The sequence below is a fragment of the Brachyhypopomus gauderio genome, chromosome 9 (assembly GCF_052324685.1).
Source record: "Brachyhypopomus gauderio isolate BG-103 chromosome 9, BGAUD_0.2, whole genome shotgun sequence".
Classification (NCBI taxonomy): Eukaryota; Metazoa; Chordata; class Actinopteri; order Gymnotiformes; family Hypopomidae; genus Brachyhypopomus; species Brachyhypopomus gauderio.
Genome location: NC_135219.1, coordinates 22096369 through 22119979, shown reverse-complemented (window position 1 = coordinate 22119979; position 23611 = coordinate 22096369). Strand labels below are relative to the sequence as shown.

General features: G+C 39.9%; 1 protein-coding gene across 5 annotated transcripts; it reads right to left on the bottom strand.

Annotated features, from left to right (window-relative positions):
- Positions 1–4203: 4203 nt before the first annotated feature.
- ppp2r5cb (protein phosphatase 2, regulatory subunit B', gamma b) lies at positions 4204–23506 on the bottom strand. Of its 5 annotated transcripts, XM_077017939.1 has the most exons (16): positions 23233–23496; positions 22418–22477; positions 21492–21654; positions 15981–16180; positions 14424–14534; positions 14226–14318; positions 14008–14138; positions 13830–13889; positions 13512–13620; positions 13070–13123; positions 12493–12663; positions 10323–10450; positions 9818–9919; positions 9659–9731; positions 7414–7530; positions 4204–6778 (listed from the first exon to the last, which is right to left on the bottom strand). In XM_077017939.1, the coding sequence occupies exons 1-16, from the start codon at positions 23257–23259 to the stop codon at positions 6644–6646; spliced, it is 1734 nt and encodes a 577-aa protein (XP_076874054.1). In that variant the 5' UTR covers positions 23260–23496; the 3' UTR covers positions 4204–6643. The 5 variants fall into 5 exon arrangements, with proteins under 5 accessions (XP_076874054.1, XP_076874055.1, XP_076874056.1 ...); XM_077017940.1 differs by lacking the exon at positions 7414–7530 and having other exon boundaries at positions 23233–23506; XM_077017942.1 differs by lacking the exons at positions 4204–6778; positions 7414–7530 and adding an exon at positions 8067–8592 and having other exon boundaries at positions 23233–23506.
- Positions 23507–23611: the final 105 nt, after the last annotated feature.

Genomic DNA, 23611 nt, shown 5'->3' with positions numbered 1-23611 from the left:
AGGTGGAGGAGTGGGGCCTAGTCTGAACTACATCTCCCAGGGCGTAGAAACTCAGCCCTCTCTCTCCTTCATTCATCTCATGTCTGCTCCATTCTCCTGCCCCCCCCCCCCCCCCCCCCTTCACTGCAACCCCTAGCACCACCTTCTCCACCCGTTCTGTTTCATCCGGATGTGAAGTGCGAGAAGCTGAGTCACAGAGAGGTGGGGGTGGTACATACAACCACAGATGGAGGGAGAGAGACACAGAGAGCGAGAGAGAGAGAGAGATCGCCAAACAGCTGATTTGTGTTGCGGGGGGGGGGGGGGGGGGGGGGGGGATTTTGCTCCGACATGATTGGACACATTTACAATGAGGTTGATGCTTAAAAGTTCAGATGCTTGTTACCATGGCAATAAGCGCTGACACCATCCCATCGTGATGTTTTTTGGACACAGAAAACCCTGGAATGAAGCTTTTAGCTGCAATAGCACAGAAGCAAATGCGAAAGAAAAAATGGAATTAATGTAGTTAAAAACGCAAGGTCTTTTCGCCGTCAATACATGTATTCAGGGGAACCATGGAACCAGAGGACACTGTGAAACAAATAGAGGGGATCAGTAAAAAAAAAAAAAATGGAAAGAAAGAAGGCAGTAATGAAGGAAAGATAAAGAAACCAGTACCAAAAGAATCTGGGGGTGGGGAAGGAGTCTAAAACACATGCTGAAACTCACATGACCCTGCTATCTCTAAATATTTTCATCACAGGCAGTATGCCGTCATGCATCGCGCATAGAAATGCTATTTGCCCTTTCCCCCCCACAAAGAGAGCCTATGAACCCCTTCCCCAGTAAATGAATAAATCTGTGAGCACCTCTTCAAAATGTTTATTTATTCAAGAGAACCAGATTTCAGGGGGCTACTTGGGTTCAGTCTGCTTGTTGATTGTTGGTTGACGGCACCTCTGAAGAGATGATATGAGGAGGTGAGGTGCTTCTAAAAACCGAAGACAAACAGAACTGCGCTCTGAGTGACAGGGACATCAGAGCATTTCAGGATTCGGGCATTACGGACCGAGAATGAGCAGCGGAGCACAAGTGAGGTGAACTCGGTGAACTCGCGGCGGCAGGCGCGAGTGGGCTGTTCATCTGTTCAATGAGCTTATTATAAATGTGCAATGACATTGTTATGGAGCGGCGTGCGCTCGCACTGTGAGAACCGCTCGGGTGTTTTTTTGTGATTAAAGCCAAGCATTCCTGGGTTTTCGTCTGTACGCCAGCTAGGTCCGGTTCTACTCCATTCCAGTCTTGATGCACTCACGCCTCGGTCTGATGCCAATTTGCTACAGAACGGAGTGAAGCGGAATCTGATTGGATCTGAGCAACACACTATCAGAAACAACCACCTTGACATCTCTGCTTCAATGTCTATCGGCTGAGTTTCTTTTTTTTATCACATCAAAATATTCAAATATTCATTCTGAAACATACTTTTTTCATTCTTAAAAGAAAAGTGTGTGTGATGGCGCGTGCTGGTAATTAATTGGTTTATTTGTCCATAATAATGATTTAAGAAGTGGAAGACAAAACCTCAGTCACACACACTTCCATTTGTATGAGCTCAAGAATGCAAGGTGGGTCTTTAAAATTGCTACGTTGCTTTCCAAAAGCCAACATTAGTATTCCAAATGAGAATGAATATAGGAAGATTTAAACCTGGAAAAAACACATCTCACTCAGCACATTTGACCTGAACATTGGTTGGCCATAATTCCCGTTAAATGTGGCATTGGACAGACGAATGCTGTTGACAGCAAGTGAAAGTTAAGCTATATTAACTTTAAGTGATGCTTAAATTATAATGATAGAATGCAGATATAACCACCATGCTATTTGTGCTATTTGTATTTAAAATAGTTCCGCAATAAAATTCAATAAGGTTATTTCTCATTTCAATAGTTAATTATATAATGCTAGGATTATAAAAACAAGACAAAGTTATCATAAATCACATTTATTTAAAATAAAAAATTTTTAGCATCCAGCAAATATACTGAAAATCATCAATAAGTATGTTTTTTTTGGTAATGATTTATAAAACTTCCTCAAAATAACAAAAATGAACTTGAATAAGTGAAGCTCACTCTGTCTGCTCACACAGACCACTAACCATCTACTTGTTTTGTCAATTTGCTAACATGTTTTTTCCTTACTTACAAGGGAGAGGTCAGATGACATTTCCCCAGCAAACATTTATTCATCAGGAACTTTATGTATTTATCAGGAACACATTTACAGGCTATAACTCATCTGTTGCCATGCAAAGCCCATGTTAGCCACCCTCCACCCGTTTCTGACCACAGAACTGCAGTGGGCTGTATATATTTGGCTGGTAGACCACTCTACACCCAGCACTGACACCTGTAAAGTCTCCAGGCACACTGCTGTGGCCGATATGCTCATACCAACGCAACACCTACCACCATGACATCTCGATGTCACTGATCTATGATGAATGTGGTAGAGGACAGCTAACAAACTGCAACATGTGAGCTAGTGTGTAACTGGACCTATGAAATACACCTATAAACACACAAGCCTAATAAAATGGTCAGTAAGTGTACGTTTCTAATAAAACAGGTCGTGAAGTGCTCAGGTGTTCTCCACTACAAACTGCATTCGATTATTATCTTTCATCATCTTTGATTCAGTAAAACCTTACATCAGTGAATGCACGATCAATACTCATGAAATGCAGATTAACCGATCAAACACTGACTACACTGAAGCGTTCAGTCAACACCACTGTGCAAACCAATAAAAAAATTTAAAAAAACCTGAGCTCACTTGCAATTTAAAACCAAGGTAAAAAAAAAAGGCTGTGAAGAGGCAGTGCATAACCAACGTGGTGATGACATCCCTACAGAGAGCACTTTAGTGTCAATTTCTAAGATGCTTCCTAATGAGCCTTTATCATTGGCACAGGCCACTTGATGGCAGCATAGGGCAGTCAGGAGGCATAAAAGAATTGATAGAATCACATACATATATTCTTAGTTGTTTATACCCATTTAGATTTTGTTCATCTACAATTGTAGTCCAGGTTCTCCTAAGGCAGACGGTGAATAAGGAAATGCAACAATTTCTCTTGGACACTAAACCACATGGTTAAATATAAACATTTTCAAGAGAAATGTGCTCACAGGCGTTCTGGAGAGCATGTGAAGTCACCTCATTCTAAAAAGCATTTCAAGTCCTATCCATTGCTCCAGCTTTAGCCAGTACAGAGAAGCAAATGAACACCACAGCAGACATGAGATCACACATAAAGACGAACAGGCAATAGACCTCTTTAAAAATAATCTAGGTCTTTAAATTTGATAGCAGTAAAGTAATGATCACTGACTCTATAGGTGTGTTAAAATTAACTGGTCATTTAAGTATTTATATACATGGATAAATTCCAAAAGATCAGATTCACCTGGTATGGTTTAAATATAACAAGGATATACAATGTTTATATATTTTATAACCTAGAATTAAACCTTTCCAGCGGAAAAATACTTATTGGAAAACCAGTGAAGGATGAAGAGGATAAGAACATATACTAGGTAAGCTAACAAGTGTATGCACCGCTGCCTAATTCATGAGCAATTCTCTGCTTGAACGGTCACAGCTAGGGTAGTTATCTAGTGTATCTTCCACTGTGGAACTATATTTCACTCACTTTCCCCAGTCCTCTAAAAAATCAATACGCACATAGTGAGCATAAAGTTAGACTAAGCTCCTCAAGTCACTTTATGTTTTCAAAGGATTAAGGTCAGGGCTTTGAATGGGCTACTCGAGGACATTTGCTGTTTAGTTGTTTAGCCATGCCACTGTTGCTTTGATGATCACAAATCCTTTCACCACAGAAGTTCCTTAATGTTGCATCTTGTGTGTTAAACAAGAGTGAGGTGAAAGTATTTAGGACATGCTGAAACACTTTAATGATGTACTACCACAGAAGCTTTGAAGCATTGTACTCCATCATCACATGGTTGGCTTGTCAAACGTATAAACTAAAATCCATTCTAAATAAAAACATTGACCTTTTAGCATGGATATCTACTAGGTCCATATAAATACTCATTTTAAAATATCACCAGAAATACAATGAAAAGGGCCTCATCTTCCCTTACTTCAAACATTAACAGCTGTTGCCAATAAAAGTCACAAGACACCACCTACTGGCCTGAAGTTGAAGAACGCCTGTTGCAGTTATATTTGGCACACGAGAATCATAAAACTTTGTTCTCCGACTTTCGCACACACATCCACATACACACAAGCATAAGCCACTGTGTTTTCCTGAGTGAAAATATAAAACTCACAAGGTTTATTTACTATATATAGATGTACACCAATTGAGAATTGGTTAAAAGCACACACAAAGGCAGACCTCATCACAGATGACAAAGCTGAAATAAAAAAGTTCTGAATAATAAAACTGATTTTAAAAAACTGCCTTTACATTCTAGACATTTCTATTGCAAAAAGTAATGTACAGAAGTTCGTTCCACATCAACTGACTGCAGTCGCTAATCTTTTCTTCATCTGTACATGAGAATTTGTACAAATAATCTACCATTTAATAATAGAACAAAAGTATATGTACAATACACGATGAAGCCATTTAGTAGGGGAGCATACTAAAGGACACTTTGCAATATTAGTTTTATTGAAAGGGGGTTAAAAGCATCCAGAGATTTTCGTTTAAATTCATTTAATGCAGAGAAACAGTCACCAAAACAGGCTGCAGTTTTCAGAGGAAGGGACGAAATGGACTCAAGTGGTGGTTTAATGAACTACTACTTGCAGCACAATAGGCTAAGCATGAAGAAAAAACATAAAATGCACCATCCTATAGAAACAGGGGCAACATACCAGAAAAGAGGAAGAAATTATTGGTGATTGGAGGCTGTGTGAGACCAACGTAGCTCTATTTACAATTTGCACATTCAAATCAAACAACCGGCTACTGCAGGCCAAAGGGAAAAAGAGAAAGCAAAAGGAGACAGGAGCACTTCCATGACCCCCCAGAACATGGTGTTAATGAGCCTTCTCTCAGCTTCAGGCACCGAACCGAGAATGGAGGTTCAAACAATGGATCAGATTAATGACCACTAACGGAGAGGGCAACAACCCCTTCGGTTCTGTGTTCTAACGATACGCACGCACGACCCGATGTGCTCATTGGCCATAATGGTTAAGCTTTGTTTTTCAAGTTTCATCAGGAAGTGCTTTAGTTCTTGATGCAGAGTCATGCACTGACCCCTGCAGCCACTATAAAGCCTGGTTTAGTAGCTTTCCCGCTTTCACCCAAAGCTCAGTCTGTGTCAGAGGATGCGGGGCGCAAATATAATAAACTCTAAACTAGTCTGGGCACATTGTGTAGTGGAAAACTGGTGGACACATTTGACAAATGAATCCAAAACAATATTTTACCAAGGATCTGCCATCTAAAAGGCACTCCGTGTGTGTCAAGGCTTTTATTTTACACTTTGATTCAACTAGATCTGATTTTTACATTGCAAATCTGGGAAGGTTTGACTAATATAACCTGAACAACTTACAAATGAGGTCTATAGCTCTCAAAGTCTCCCAGAACATTAAAATCAGAAAGTCTTGACATATAGCAAAAATGCTAATGCTAGAATGTTTTAAAGCCAAGAGTGTGAGCATGCTTCAACACGCTTCAGAACCACAGATTCATCTGCCCATCTCGTAAGATATAATGAAACAGAGACCCAAAAGCTACTAACCATTCCCCATTGTTTGAACAACCACACTCACTATGGGTCAACTTATTGCCAGCTGTGTCGTAGCAGCTAAAATGTACTGCAAATAAACAAACTGGCACAAAACCTGATTTCTAGAATATTCCATTAGAGACTCATTAAACATGAGTCACCAAAAACAAGGCAAGCTCATTTTAAAAGAAAAATACAAACCATAAAGTCTGATTCTGTTGCCAGACAGTGACACTTGGTTGACACTTGGTCTCCATTGCTGGACAAGATAACGCTTAAAACAAACATCAAGCAAATTACATAAACCACCAGTCTGAGGCACCAAGCTGGAGGTGATAGCAGCTGTTGTAGAATTGAAAAGAGAGAGAGAAAGACAGAGAAAAGGTGTATATACCTTTCTATCCCAAAACTGTGCTCGTCCAGAGTTGAGAGGTTTCCACTCAATACAACAATTGTAAGCAGTTAGACTGCAAGAGCTCCTGTGTCAAAATGTCCCCCTAGCACCCCCTTAGCACCTACTTTTTAGTAACAACAAAAACGGGAGGGATAGAGAAGGTGTCGAGGGGGGGCGGGTGGTCAGTGCAGGTGCATGACAAGAGACTGGGGAGGGGGGCCATGGAAGAACACCCAAAAAAAAAAAGTCTTTAAAAACAAAACATGACCAGCGTAGGGGAGGGGGGGGTCTGGGCTGTGGAGGGTCCTGGGGCGGTTCATAGGAGCAGAGCGCGATGTACTTCCAGGTCACACCTGGATATCCTGTGCTGCTGCTGCCCTGCCACCGCTGCCTTCAGTGCTCTGCTGGGCCTCTTCGCACCGGGCACCACGTGCCCGGTCACAGGCCGAGTCTGGGTCGAGTCTGGGCTGCGTCTGGTCCTTTAGTGGCCGTCGTGGCTGGCTATAATGTCGTCCGCACGCCGGTGTGTTTCTAGGGCCGTTACCGTGGCCACGTCCTGAGGCAGCTCAGACTTGCGGCGCGTCAGAGGACGAGACATCCGCTGGTCCCTGTGAAGCTGTTGTAAACACAAACAGGTGGGAGAGAAACAAAATACTTGGTTCGACTATAAAGGAAGTAAAGACAAAATAAGCCATCTGTAATACAAGTAGCATGCCAATATAAGTATATGTGCATTTTCAGGTTTTAAGCTGGAGCAGGGAAGTTAAATTGCAAAAGGTTTTACTTGTTCCAACCAACTGTCTAGAAAGGTAATGCAGCTAATTTTTATGGAAAACATCTTTTCTCAACTGACAAAAAGGGTCTCAAAACCGTGATCGTTTCTCAGATAAAAGACAAACGTGTGCAACAACGTATATTCTGAATTTACATAAAATAACAGTCAAAGATGAGGTTGATTACACTGACTGATTATACTGACGATGTGGAAATCTCATTTGCAAACCTGACTGCATTCAAATTTTAACATGCAGTGTCAAAATATTTTAAATTACCGTTTTACCAATTTGTGCGCCTATTTTGACGTCAAGATTTTATTAGATTTAGGTCCAAAGGCATCCTCCACAGAAACACTAAAATGCTTTAAAACGTTTCAGGAAGAGGTTTCAGAAGACCGAAGTAATGGTAATTCATCCCAAACAAGCCAGTTGGGCTATGTAGAGTCCTCAAAGAGAAAGGGAGGCAGGTATTTACCTGAGTAGCCTCCTCTTCTACTGTCTTTTTAAGCATCATGACATCATCAATTACCATGCCATCTGTTTCAATCTCCATTGGACTACTCAAGCTGGCGGAGTCAATATACACCAGGAACTAAAATACAAATCAACACAAAAAAAGTCAAATAAAAAAGCAGTAAATTAACTTAAATAAAAATAAAATGAAAGAAAAAAAATCAAGATGGCCAGAAATCATCATTGTCAAATTTTTTTTGTCTACCTTTAGAGTCCTTCTAAATGTCGAGGACAGACTGCACGTGTAATAACTGGACAATCAGAGTTTTTGTGTCTATTGTTTAGAACATTAGATACGACAAGAAGCAATGGCTGTGTGGATAAATTGCTTTACATTATTTTATTTGATGAACTCTTCGGGAAATTAGCTTTTATAAATAAATTTCTAATATACTATTTTCCTAAAAGTCAAGATTTAGAACCAATTTACAGCTTCTTTGCAGCTGATGGCAACCATAAACATGCGAGCCACAGACATGTCAAGTATATTCCCTGGTGAGGTGCTGCCAGGACATTTGAGGAAGTGAAAAGCAAGTGAAATTGCTCACTTTTTTGCTGGAAGGTAAGGGGCCTGCTACTGATGTACTTGGCTGAAGATTTTTCTCAAAAAAAAAATAATAATAATAAAAAATTGTTTATTTTAGCAGTAGTTCTACATGCCCTAGAATGAAGAAGTCGAACAACATCTCATTGTACAAACTTGTATTCTTCTGGTTTTGACACATTTGTGCTTACATTACAGGAAGTGTTCTTGACCTCTTTGTTGTTATTTAAAACGTATTCTTCCATCTCTAATGCGGTTTTCCATGGCCGGGCAGGTCGTACACCCAGCTCAGCGTGGGCGTTTGACTTGGCAAAGGAATCGTCCCCATCACGGAGTCATTAGGTTGACCATGTCAGTCACTGCTCCTGCACTCTCATGTTCTCACTCTTCAGGAGCGTTGCAGAAGCAACGAAGGATAAACCACCACTAGCAATGAAAAAACTGGCCATCCCTTGTTTGCCAACAATAGCTTACAAAAACAAAGACAAGTAAATGAAAGATGACAAATGAAGAAAACAGAGCTGAAAAGAATGAGGCTGTGCCAGAGATAAACGTTTCTCCTCAGTAGCTTTTCAGAGGTGGAAGGAGCCATGTGACCTGAAAAGATTCAAAACCGATGCAAAGTTTTCTACATTTCTGCCAGACAGGTAATTTACCTTGTTTGATTTATTTTTGAGTTTATGTTCAAAAAGCAAATAAATAAATAAAACAACCTCAAAGCCAAGATGGTAGCTAATGGTTCCAGTAACACTCCACAGAGCATTTATCATTTTACTGTGACGTTGTAATTGAGTTAACTTTAACTTGCTTCCAATGCTAATGGCTACTGGTTAGCATTTTATTTGGATGGTGCTGAAAATATCCTTGCAAAGTGCCCAGGCATCAGTGTGTACCTGGGCTCTCACAGCTAAACGTCCTCATGAGTGGTTTACTGCTTATTTAGCACTATTCATGACAATTTCTGATATTACACAAACAACAAGAACTGAAAGGAGTGTGTGCTTGTTATTTTACGGAATAGATATTCTTGTAAAATTCTTCATGTCTAAAACATTTGTTTCTGCATGTTTGTTGGCCGGGAATATTGACAATTCACAACATTTTACATGCAGCCTCTGTGGAGAGGGGCTGTGGAGGTGAGGCTGCAGGATAGAGACGACGTCAAGTCCACTCACTCAGCTTGAATGCACAAAACACTTTATCTTTTACACCTCATGATTATTTGGTTTACTTGCTTTAATGCTTTTTGGTCTTCTGTCTGTGAAACAACGGCAGCAGGATCCAGATGCACAAGCCAGTTTTGTAGATGAAATATCGATGCAACAGCGAACCTCTGTCCAAAACCAACCAAACCACCAACTGTCCTATTACTTCTGGTACCCTGAACTAGAGACAGCTGCACTTGAGGCTGTGATTTCCAAACAGATCACCCGGTACTCAAATTCTACATTTTTCAAATCCATGTTTTGTACTACATGACCAAATAACTGTCACTGTCCTTAGTGACAAAGTGGCTTGCAAATGACGTCTCTCTGACAGGCGCTGACAGGCACACTGAACCATTTCAGCAGTATTGTGACAGGTCCCATCAGACAGCCAGTGCAACTCCAGATGCCGGGAATGCGGACTTTACAGGTGAGTAACGTATAGAACAGACTCCCACCTGTGGGTTTGACTTGGCGAGGTTCTCTATCTTTATCCAAGCTTCCTCTCGCTCCTTCCACTTCAGCTTCTCTCTGACACACAGAAGATAAAACACTATTCAGAGACGGTTTCAGTGTACACATCTAGTGTTTAAAGAGTCTAGTGCTTAAAGATTTACTTGTTCTTCTCTGCGCGGAACTGCTGCGTGCAGTCATCAAAGAGTTTCTGATTCATCTCCATAAAGAGTTTCAGCGCATTGTAGATTAAGCCATGGATTGTCCTGGCAAACATAATGATAAAGAAAAATTAATAACCAGTGGTCATACTTTGACCATTCTTTACATATCACACCAGGTAAACTATACACTAATAATTTGGCAAAAGTAATTGCATGTGAATTAATAAATACATTTTCACTAAACAGGCATGGAACAAGTAAATGAAGTATTGAACAGCTTGTTGTTCAGTGTTATCCACTGAGAATATTTAACTCTCTGAAACAGAAGAAATATACACATTTGCAGAAATACAATTTTTTTAATATATTGCCCTTCATATGGCTTTCCAGATGTAATTTTTTTCTCCCGCACAGCCCCCTACTTCACACTGTGTAAGCAGAATGCTCTTGGGTTTCCTCACCAGAGAGTAAATACGTTTCACCTACTGTACTGTATATGACTCACTTGTTCCAGTGGGTTTTGGAGTTACGGTACAGAGAGGGGAACATGATGGGCAGGATCCTCGCCGCATTGTCACTGATCAGACTCATGATGTACTCATTGTTCCAGTAGTACAGGGCCCGCTCGGCAACCTGTGGCAACAGCAAATCAATCGATTTGTCCAGGCTGGGGGGGGCATGGCATCAGCAGCTTAATACACTTTTGAGGGTTTAGGTACCCAAACTCTTAATTTACAACAAATATCTGTAGCAATATCTCTTTGGGGATGTATACTTGAATGTAGGGCTGAACGATTTTGGAAAATAATCTAATTGCAATTTTTTATCTATAAATTGCGATTGCGATTTAAAATCGCGATTTTTTCCCACTGTTTTCAGGAAACTCTGTTTCGGCATTTTTTATACAGCTCAGATACAGGGTTGCCAACTTTTCAAGATCGCTTGAAGTGAGACTTGAACCTGGAGTGGGTGGCGAACGTAATTTGTTGTTATCGGGGCGGTGTAAAATGGACAAAATTTATTATTATTATATCGCGATCGTTCGATCGCCTGTGGTTGTCGCCAGAGCGAACTAGTAACTTTTTAGTCTAAGACGGTCAATGCGTGAGAGTTGGCAGCCCTGCAGGTATAGCAACTTGGCTAAAATATGTGCGTGAGTGCATTTGGTAGCGCATATCCAGTGTGTTTAACAAAGCCATGAAGCCGGGCTTGTTCACTAATATTAACGGGCATCATGTATTTCACTATGAACTCCGTTACTGCCCGAGTTATTTCAGCGTGCCGCTTCCAATTACATCCATAAGGAGTTACACTTTCAAACGGTTCGGTCAGTGAACCCTGTCTGCTGGACCGCGGTCAAGCTATCCGCGCTTCCGCGATTCATCCGTGCTTTGAATCTTATTGCGCCTATATGCGTGATTTTACGGTATTTCGCTGCTCACCGCATACTAAAGCTGTATAAGCACAGAGAAACACTTTGGCGTATTTGAAGATGCAGCACTGGTCGTTGGCATTTTAGCCTTACAAATATCATACGAGGCTTTGTGGTGTTTTTTTTAATACTGAAGAAGTTTGTAGTGTTACCTCGCGTCGTAGTAACAGTAGCAAGGCACGTTTTGAAAGGTACCTGACGTTGAGCAGCATCTTTTTTAAAGCCAAAGTAATTTCACACAACTGATGTGCTGCCCCTCTTTGGTATTAGACTTTCAGTTGTGTCAGCTTCTGTCGAGCCTGAAGCCATAGTGCAACAAGTTAAAGTGCGCTGTGTTAACTTCACTTCTCCACCTCCCTGCCTCCTGCTCGGGTTTGTTCCGTTCGTCCTCGGCTCGGCTCGCTCCCAAGTCACGTGACCAGTTTAAATCGCAGCCTGTGCGATTAGAGAATCGCGTTTTAAAATATCGCGAGATTATAGCAAATGCAATTAATCGTTCAGCCCTACTTGAATGTATTTAATAATAACCTCTTAAGCTAATTGGATGTTCATTACAGCTTTTCACTTTGACAATCAGAACAGAATTTGTTTTGTACAATTACAAGTTTAATAACTTGCCATAAAGCAAAATGACAACTCCATTGCTTTTCTCAAACATCAGTATATTGTTTTGACCATTTAGCGTTCAATTTCTGCAACAACAAATATCAGTCCCTAATAAAAGGTTGTTTTGGTTCTACACACCTTATAACATTGTTACAGAACTTTTCAAAGGTTCTCTGCAAAACTGAGATAAGAATCTATAAATGACCATGGCCCTTTTTGGTGCAGAAACTGCAATGCAGCAGAGTGTCTTTGTGATCTTGTAAATAGCACCCTAGAAAGAGGACTGCAAGTTCCTGAACTGTTGCAGACAGGAAATATTTATCTGGATTGAGGAATGTTGCTCCATTGCAAAATGCATACTTCACTTTAACGGTAAGAGTATCATATTCCATGACGCATCATCTGAAGGAAGGAGGGTTTCATAGCACCCTTGACATGGGGCTTTCTACAACTACATAAATGAAACTTCACAACTGTGGCTCAAGCATAATGTTCTACAAGTCTCTCCCCCCCCCCCCCCCCCCCCTCCCCCTTCACCAGTGCCACCCACCAATGCGCTTTAGAATTCAACACTCCAGAAATAAAATGGGCAAACGTTTCCCTTCACTCAAACATTTTTCAAACAGCGTGGGCTGACCTGAAAGTGTGGACTGGAGACACATTTTGCTAGCTGCCTGAATAGTGGCTCCATTACTTTGACAAACTCGGAGGGTTCAATAACATCCAGGATCTCCTCCAGCTCATTGAGGAACATCACCTCCTTTGGACTATGGGTCTTTGGCCAATACTTTAGAAGAGCCATCACCACCTGTTGAACAACCGGAGTTCAGAAAACATTTAAAATGAAATTTGATAAAAGACAACAAAATATGGTGACACATGACTAAAACATTATTAAATGAGAAGCAGAGAAGTGAATAGTACACACAATGAACAGTCTACACAATGCAAACCTGCTTACATCTAGCTACACATCTACATCAAGAAAGGGGGGTGTTTGCTTGCTTAATGTCAGGTAAAATCAATTTGCTAGTTCAGCATTTGTCCATCATTAATGAATGCAAATGAGGCAACTGGCAGAGCACTGCAGGTGTGAGGGATGAAGTGTTCTTAATGTTTCAAGGGACTCCTAAGAGCTTTTTTGACTGTGACATTAGATCTGTACTTATTTATACACATCAAACCGTAAAAGCACAAAGAGGGGTAAGACATACCGGCTGAGTGAGTGTGCTGTCTTTCTCTAAAAACTGCACTACACAGTATGCCAGCTAAACAGAAAAAACAAAAAAAAAAAACACACACACACAAACAGCATATGTTCAGTGTTACCAGTATGAGCAGTTACTTTGACTGCATTAATCAATCATCAGTTTGTGCTTTCTTCAGACTAAACACAGCTTCTCTGCACTGAGTTATCATACAAAGTATGTGTTGACATTACATTTGTAACACTGTTCCCTCCTGATTGCTGAAGCTTGTTACAACTACACAAAAGCCTATTCCCGACTTTCAAACTCAATAAGTACAAAAACAAACAAAAACCTCAAAAAACCTATTTGATGACTTTTAATGGAAAAGATCAAGCTTTATTTTCACAGGTAAACTAGAACTGTCTTTTGCAGATAACAAAAGGCAGAGATGACACATAATTCATACCTGTGGGTGGTAAACACTGAGAGACTTGACTTTATGCAAAGGCAACAAAACTTTCAACAGGAAAATCTTATGCTCTTCTTTCAGCGGTAAGGCAAAACCGTTGATTATGCTTAGGAAAAAAAAGACGATGGCTTTAGATCAATTAACATACAAGCTTGTTTAACACATGGCATAGCTGTAGCTTTACTGCAATGTTTACCACCTGAAGTGTCTTTTCAGTGGAACAAAGTATCAGTGAAAAAAAAAATATCAGTGGTGATGGATTCCCTACCCCCCCAAAAAGGCACGATTATTATTTTAAAAATTATGCAAGCATACCTTCCTAAAATTTCCAGCAACTCAGCTATTCCATTATGATGTTCTGTTTCATAAATGAACCTGAAATCAGATGGTTTAATTATTCAATTATTAATTATTCAGTGACATTATCAGACACCAGTGCTGGATGAAGGTCGTGTTGATATGCATCGTGTGTATGCATGCGTCGTAGTCTCACCTATAAAATATGTTATTAATCTGCTTCCTGATGTATGCTCGGAGGCCTAAAAACTTCCCATAAATGCGATGGAGAGTGGTCTTCAGGAAGTCCCTCTCTCTGGGGTCTTCACTGTCAAAGAGATCTAAGAGCTGAAAACAAACTCAATTACTGGGCTTCCTTCTTTTTCTTTAAGCAGAAGGGAACGGCACAAAAGAACACGCACTGCTGAATCATACCTGCATGACAAATCGCTGGTCGATGTACTTTTTGGCTATGTTTGGCTGGAAGTCTGGAGACTCTAAAAACCGTAGGAAAAATTCGTAGACGAGCTGAGGAAAGAAGACAACGGCATGAAGCATAATGGGTACGTCTATGCTGAATTCATTGAATATGCACGTGTGTGTGTGTGTGTGTGTGTGTGTATACACATGTACCTGTAGATGTGGCCATGCTGCCTCTAATGTGGGCTCATCCTCCTCTGGGTCGAACTCAGCCCCAGTTGGGTTGGATGAGGGTGGTAACGTCCTAAACATATTGACTGCAAACTGAAAAGTAATAAACATGTTAATCAAAAATAACATTTTAGCAACTCAGAAAAACTAACAGCACTATCCTTTACATGGCCACATAGCAACATAAAGCACATTTATTATTTAAGCATTTTCATAAATGAACGTTTGAGTGATAGGGTTTCATGATTTGGATTTAAAAAAATGTTAATTATTATAAATTCTTTAAGTGAATTAATTAAGAATTTTTTAGTTCACATTTGTAATCACAAATTATTGCTGGATGTGAATCATTTGGGGCCAATGCACAGTTACAGTACATTTGAAACTTTCAATCAATCGGGTTTTTAAACAGCAATAACTCAATGTTGTGCAATGCTGTGGCTCAGAGATTACACCACATTATATAGCATAGCAAAGCTGGTCACTCCAGAGCTCAGTCAGCCATTATAGTTGAACATAAGCACATTATTCAGTAGGGAGTGAACAAAACACATCAGGGAGATTTACTGAACTTATGAGGACCACTTCCCAATGAACAAAACCCCGTCTCTGTTGAACAATAATAATAACATTATTATTAATGTTTGCATACATCACGATCATTTTATTATCCAGTCTGACTATACACATGCTTGATAAATGAGAACCACCATCTTTAGCACTTAATAATGGGGCTTCTTTGCTACCACACTGAGCCTTAATTACTGCCTTGTCAGACAAAGCCAACACAATATACACAAAGAAAAACACACAAGATTGCACTATCCAGGGTTCACACTCATCTCTACACTTTGATGATAAAAGAGGAGGACTTCAAAGAGCATTTGGTCTGAAGATGAGATCTGTAGGATAAGAGCATTTTATCATGGTGATTTTGCAGGGTTCTACATTTTGCAGGGAATTAGCCAAATGAATCAATTTGCACATTGGTGTTCCACTAACAAAACTCAGGACTTGATAAATATCAAAGTGATGTTATTCAACATTAAAACAGCCAATCCTGGCACCAAAGAGCTTTGGCCAACTTAACTAACGCATGCCTGTTAATTGAAAATAACTCCTCACACAACCTTAGACAATTATTTAATATACTGCATTTTTCCAGGTCAGTTTCCCTGGCCAAGTTTCATCCTAGTTTGCCATAAATGACCTTATCACCCCATCCACTGGGGATTCACCAGAGTTCTCCAGTACTTTAGTCCTATGCTTCCTACAAGACTAGAAAATCTCTCTATTTTACATGTTATTGATTTCCAGCATGTTATTTTTTTCTTCCTTTGTCAATGACGCCAAGTGTAACCACCAATGGGTCAAAACTATCTCTGAAATCAAACTGCTCTGGTTTCCAGTAACGGTACTCAATATACATGAGAAGAGAACGCAAAACCTTAAATAAAAAAAAAAAACAAAGGAGAACTGTTGTCAGTCGGATTCCACGCCGTCAGAACTCAAAACTGCAGACGATGGCGTGGTGCTCACCACGTGCACCACCTCCGGGTAGATGGGCTCGGTGATGACGTTCCTGTTGTGCGTGATGTACTCCACCATCTCGCTGAGCGCCGCCCTCTTCACCTCCTTCCATTTCAGGTCGCTGAGTGGATCGGACACGAAGTCAAACAGCACGCAGCACTGCCGAAGCTTCTGGACGAACAGCTTCTCCTGCTCGGCTGGGGGAACGTCTACAGGGCGAGAGCACACACGTAGAAACTGAAAACACACCGTGACCTTTTACACAGCCATATTTGTCTGTATTTAGTAAAATACTTACTGCCTTAATAACAAGGGTGGATTTCGCATGTATAGAACAATGGCATATCTTCCAACACAAGTTAAAATGACACATGTACAGCCCAATAATAGTCCAATATAGTTACAGCCTATACTATGAATTGGTAATTCATTGTACCAAGTTAATAAGGAACTACTGCTGTAGCTTTTGTCACTTTTTTTTTTTTTTTTACTTCACGTTAGCATGAAAAGGTCATGAAACTCTCACAGGCTGATGGAACCGACAAATACTCTTGACATGTAAATGGGAGTGGTCAAAATGTATAGTGCCGTGTGGTTAAAGTGGTAAGATCATGGCCTAGATCTTACACTCTTAGATGTCTGAAGCTATATCTGGATTTCAGTTAACAGACCACAAATGGCCTTCCTTTCCAACAGGACTAAAAAATAATAAAGGAACAACAACCAGGAACCTATGCACTAAAGTTAGATTCCCTGATACATTTCCATTGTGGTTTGGCCCTGCTGTCCATCATTTACGTGTAACCGTAGAGACTTTTACTTTGAAATAAGCAACAGTAGAAACATTCAAAATTCAGAGCAACTTTAACAGCTGTCCTTTAAAAAATACTCCAACAATCTTTCTCCCACAAACTTAGGTACTTCCTTGTTCATCAGCAACATCGTGTTCCTGATCACCACTCTCCTAAACATTTCCATGAAATACTGTCATGTTCTCAAATTTATTACTTAACTTAATTAACTGACTTATATCCTTTGTATGTATAGATAGTAGAATATAGGAGAAGACTCAAGATGCATAAAAATTTAACATAATGAACATAGATCGGGTAGCAGGATGCTATGTCGCCAAGAAAACAAATATCATAAACGCTACCCTAAGAATTACTTGGAATAATTACAAGTCATATATACAAGTTGAAGCCATATGAAGAAACGGTAGTGAACTAATGTTTTTAAAAACGATACGTATAAGAATCGTGGATTTAAGTTCACTTGATTCACAAAATGCTGATTTTAATTTTCCGAGTCAACAGACCAAAATATCACAATCCAAATAATTACACACCTTAAATTAATCAAGGAAAAGGAGAGTTGCTTTGATAGCTGCTCATGCCGCAGTTGTGCCTTTGAGCCACATTCACATAACTGGCATTGGCCAAGAGCTTTTCTGACTATAACCATAACGAAAACAACACTTTTACTTGACTAACATGTCAATACCTCTCGACCCACCTCTGCACAGCAGTCTGAGTAACAAAGCCTATAACATGACAAAGATATTCCCTTTCTAGCCCTATTAAATGCAATCATTTCATGTTTCATGATATAAAAAAACACATTTCCACCAGAGCAAAACACAAGGAGTGTGCATGGTAACATGCACACCAATCCCATCCATGGACAATGAAACAGATCAGCTCACCTCTAAAGTGCAAGAGGGCCACTGGCTGAAAAGGCCCGTTTGAGCTTTGTGCATCCAGAACCATCCTGCTAACGTCCTTAGAGCATGTCAACATGTGTAAGTCCGGAAGGGAGGGAGAAGGTTGCTCAGCTAAGGGGAGAAACTAGCCTCCATTTCAGCACCAACACTCTCAGCAGAAAATGAAGCTCCACTGCCGATGGAGGGAATCAGCTAGCTAGTGATGTCATCCACATAGAGAACACTCGCCATTGGCTGACCAAGAATCATGTGACATGGCCACAGGACTGCAAGCAGAGAATGCTTGCGATTGGTTACCTGGTTTGAAATAGGGCGGGACGTTTACAAATGACTAGAGAAAGAATTGCTTTGAGACGGCATGCAGATTCCAAAGGAATGGAAATGTGAGAGAGAACATTTTCCAGTTCTCTCTCACATTCTGTGCAAACCTACCAACTTAATAACGGATGCAATTAGAAGGGAAAGGAAGTGATGAGATCATTCATCACTAAATATTTTTATGGCACCACATTTTTATTAATTATATTATTTTGGGACTGTTGCTTAACACAGCACTCACTTATTTTTTAAATACCACTGCAGTACAGGCTAAGCTCATACATCATACATACCTCTACTTCAATAAGATGTCATAGGTGATACATTCATACTTTCACATATTTGAGAGCTCTCCTGCCAGAATTATCACTGTCAAAATTAATACTGTCCCTGGTGAAAAGAAAAGTGATGACATAATATTTTTGCCTGGTTTTCGCTTTTGACATAGTCCCATACACACAACAAACAAGGCACCACACCGAGGCAGCAAAGCGCTGACAGGAAACCACATATCTCGCTCTCAGCAGCAGACCTGTAGCTACTATGTGCCACCTTATTTAAACTAAGACAAACAATTAGGTGCAGGAGAAATACACCCACTCCTAGTCTCCGAGTGACAATAATTCAACATAAAAGGTCCCAAACGTATTCTGCCTTTATTTACATAAGCAATGACTTGAATGATTTAGAACAAAACCAACAGCATCTATCTATATTAATAAAAGGTAGGTACAGGTATATATCTATCTAAGGTAGGTACAGGTATAAAAGTTAATTCCCATAATACATTGAATGTAAATGTAAGGAATTCTGATTTGCAGCTAGTGTTCAAACAACATGAATTTAACCAAGCATAAGAAGTTAACACTAGAGTATATAGCTCTGAGGGAGAACACTATTGAGCAGGATCAAATATTACAGGAGACTGTGTGTCTACAGAGAAGGGCCCCACTGTATAGTGTGTGTGTGTGTGTGTGTGTGTGTGTCATTCTAAAGAGAGCTCTTTGTTATTTCAGCACCTCAATCATTAACCCTGATGAGGTTTCACATTTGTTTCCTACAATGTATAGAAGTAAATTAAAAACAAAATTCAAAAACTATTCTTCATGCTATCGAGAAGTCAGCGTTGTTGACATTTGTTAAGCACTTTAAGCATTAGTCACACTTTTTTTTAAGTGTCTTAGCCGTTTCTGGAAATAAGAATAGAAAAAGTACCATGACTGAGTCAGTGCGTGTACAAACAAAATGAATGTACACGATTACTAAAGGTGTTTAATAACCTCAACACAAGACATCAGATGATAATGTGAGTGCTTCATCTGAATATCAAATTCAAACACTGCTTTAAAAAATGCACTGTTACAATAAACAGCATACACTGTGAACCTATTTCAGGAAAAAAAAGCTCCCGCTCAGCCTTCTATCAGATACCTTATTTGAAATATAGTATTAGGAGAAAATTCTCACCACTAGAGGGAAGCATTCCTGAAGGCAAACTAAGGTCAATCATAGTCAAATAAATCAAATTAATTAAGAGCAGTTTTTTAAAAACCTATTTCAATCTAAACTGTACTGCATCAGTAACATTTGTAAGAATCTATATCTACTGTACTACTAAATATCACTTCAGAGAGCTCCTAAAATATCATACTCAACAAAAACAAACAGCGCTAGAAACCCAGGAGAAGAAGTGGAATATGGCTCAATATTCAGTCAGAACACGCTATTACAAAAAAATTAAAAATCTAAATGCTGGTCAAATTTAAACAGGTATGAACAGTCAATTCCCTCAATGTGCATTTGAGAGGTACACTGAACTATATAGCTATTAGAGGCAAAATGTTAAGCCACATAAAAAGGCTAGCACTGCATTCAAATCCCTATGAGTATGCCTGTCTAACCGATCAAATGCAAATTCTGTAAATGATCTCACACTTACTATTTCAACAAGCCACTAGTAAATAGATGTTTAAAATGTAAAGGTTCAACAGAACAGAATAAACTACAAGCAACATTCTCCACAAATTGCAAGTGGCTATACTGTAGTAATAGGTCATAGGCTTTACAGTTAAGACAGTGATTTGTATTCTCCCACTTGTGTAAGCACCACCACAAAACCACAAAGACAGGAGAATTAATGTTCCCAGGATTAGTCCTAAATATAGCTACTTGAGTTAAACCCACTTTACGCTATGATTATTTTGATGAATTTGCATTACATAACTAGGCTTTGAAGACAAGAGCACAAAGGCATAAGCAAATGTCTCTGATTTTTTTAAAAAAAAAGGGGGAGGGGAAGCCTATAAAATGTGAAAGCATAAAAAAAAAAATCAGACCTTTTAAACAATTTCCATGTGATATTACTCTACTGGCACTGATGATGTAATTGTCCCCAAGACCTACACGAAATGCAAAGCCAAGACTTCTCAAGGCAAATGTGCTCAAACGAAAATGAAATGTACTGAAACATAACTGTGCCATCACTGAAAGCACCATGGTGTACATTTCTACTCTCTGAATGTCCATTTTACTGGCATTTTAAACTAAAAAAATACTTTCACACACTTTACGGAATAAGATCATATTATGAATATTATGAATACATCCACCCTATTTTAGGGAAACAAATGTATTGGGGAAATTGGCTTTGCAGCCGATTCTTGTTAGACAGGTGTTCATTTGTTCAGTGTGCATGTACAGGCTAGTCATCACTGCAAACTTGCTGGAATGTGACAACATACAGACCATGAACCATCAAAGTGACAAAACAATGCTGAATAAGTAGATAAAGAAGATTTGAAGAAATAGCATCTACATTAGATTCATTCAAAAGCACACTTTCCAAAATAGCCAGTTCTCCAAAACACCTTAAGACTTATTCCAAAACGGTCAATCCAAACCAGAAGGAAAAATGATTAATTATGAATGTATTCTATGCCGTCACCTGTGAATGCATCGTTTCAAAGTGCAAAAATACTAAAACAAAACTTGATTACTATTCAACCACGTTCAGTGCTATCTGCAATATGATGAGACGCAAGTACCTTTACTCAGTTTTTCATATCTACATGCTTTATTAAGGACTCGCAGGAACACGAGTTTAGTTTGCAGACCAAATGTGGACAAGAAATATACTGCTCAATATTAGGTGTGTGTACACATGGGCTCAGTTTGGCACATTGTGTTCACTTTTTAATGAGCCCACGCCTTATATGAATATGCAGAGTTTTAACAACTTACAATAAGCCTACATTATCTTACCTTAGCTCAAAATAAATTATACACTGGACCTAAAGCTCACCTACACCAAAATTCAACTAAACCCCAGTTCATGTCTATTGTATCTGTAAACCCATTTTCTTTCTTCCCCATCCATAATAATCAATAGTACATTTTATTCTGATAATATTTAAGTGGGTTCAGTGCCAGTTTGTCTAGGGAATTAACTCATGAACACATACAAATGCATTGAGCTTTACCTTTGAAGGCGGGCAGTTTCTGGAGCTCCCTGTTATTGCTAAGACTGAAGCGAGAAGAACTTTGCCTCTTCTCTTTTTTGACAGTGGCCTGAGATCCAGACTGCTTCCCCTTCAGCACCTGTGTGGTGGGAGGCACGCTGCTGTTGCCCTTCCTATTTGATCCCTAAAGGGGCAAAACAAAAGGGGGTATCAGGTCAGTCATGCTTTTAAGACTTTGAGCGAACATATGCCATCACTGAAAATCTAAAAGGAACTTGTGTCATACAAGAGAACGACCATCCATCCCATATCTGCACTTGGTTAACCTGAACTTTAAGACAAGCCTCAAGAGTCAAAACAAGACCATATTTTGACAGTTTTAAAATTTTATTATAGTCGGCTGTACTGGCTGCGTTTTTTAAACATATTATTGTGTTGTTGCTTCAACAGTTTGTGAAATGTACCTTAATTGCCCAGTTCACGGTTTCAGTGACAACAAATAACGTAGATGAACAATTCCGTTAAGTGGTTGTCACCAGCTTTTCTCGGTTTGTAATGCTAGATAATCGAAATGACTTTTCTTCACAAACCTCCTTGCAGACCATTTTGTACATAACGGGCTTTGTCTTACACACACGTTAAAATCATAAACATTTAAAACAATACGACCTGTAACTATTATAAAGCAAAACCCAAAAAGAACTTTTAAAAATGTACATTATATAACTAGCTAGCTGGTAATAACCAAATGATGATAACGCTAAACTTTAAAAACGATGAGGCAAAGCTCAGATCAGACTCGGCGACAGCGAAGCGAACATTTGCTGCTCGTCTAGTAAACTTTCATAACTTTTAACCTCGCTTTCTACATTTGCTGCTCTTTTTGTGAACTTTCATAACTTTTAACCTCGCTTCCTAATGTTACCATCGGTTATATATTACATTACCTCATGGTCCGAGTTTTCTGGTCCTGCAGTTTTGCTTACTTTCCCAGATTTCGGTGATTCCTTAAAAAAACACAAGTCAGAAATCAAGTTAATTGAAGACATTATATATATATCTTCAATCTTCAAAGACATAATACAAATGATTTAGTAAAATAATAAATAAAGCGACAACACTACCGTCTCACAAGAAGGACCAGCACGGCGCTAACGGTAGCTGTAAAGACGCTAGCAACGCACAACTGGGCTAGATGTAGAGATAAACGCAGATTTATTCCCGAATAACGTGTATTTAAACGTAGCCGCGGTGTCACCTCCCTCTTGAGCACGTTAACGGACAGATACACCGGTACGTTAGTTAGACACGACAGCCAGGTCTCCAGCTAACGTCTGCTAAACACCACTAGCTGTCCGGCTAAGCTGTGCAGCAGCCAGTTTACCGAGGAACTCGTACCGCTAGCTAACCAACAAGCTACCCAAACCGTGATGGGCTTAATATCCTGCCAAACTTATTTTAAAACTTCTTGTATGTGTGTTTTGTTTTTATTTTATTTTTTTAATAGTTTGGAGTGGGTCAAACTCAAAACGTATTTCAGTGAGCAAATAACACAAATAAGTCACGTAGCTACACAATAACCAGGCAAATGTCAAACCAACTCAAATCTACCGTTGGCTAGCGGCGAGCTAGCGTAGCGCCAACGACCCGCGGGGAGGAAGCGACTGCCGCCAGCCTTTGTCTGTCCTCCGGTACATCATCTAATAAACGGTCACAAACCAGTTAAACTGCTTAAAAAGAAACAAACGAGACGACGGCTTACCTTGTCTTTTTTCGTTTTGTTCGGCATGGCATTCGTGTGTGTGTGTGTGGCCCTAGCTCCGCTCGGTCCAGCCCCGCTCCTCTCGACGGTGGCTAAGCTAGGCTAGCGCCCGGTCGCCCCCCTCGCGTCTGAGAGCTGATAGGCTGCCGGCGGCCCAGCCAGGACAAACTGTCAGTGTCACGATGAAATGCCCCCCCTCCCCTGGGTGGCTGGGAGACACACTTCATGGTCAACCATTGTGGGGGGTATGTAATTGTAAATAGGAATGCTTGTTGTATTGGTCTAAGATGAGTGGAGTGATCGGGGGGCGGGTTGTCTGAACAATTTTGTCACGATACAGAACGAATTAAGTTTTGACTTTACTAAATATCGTCGTTTT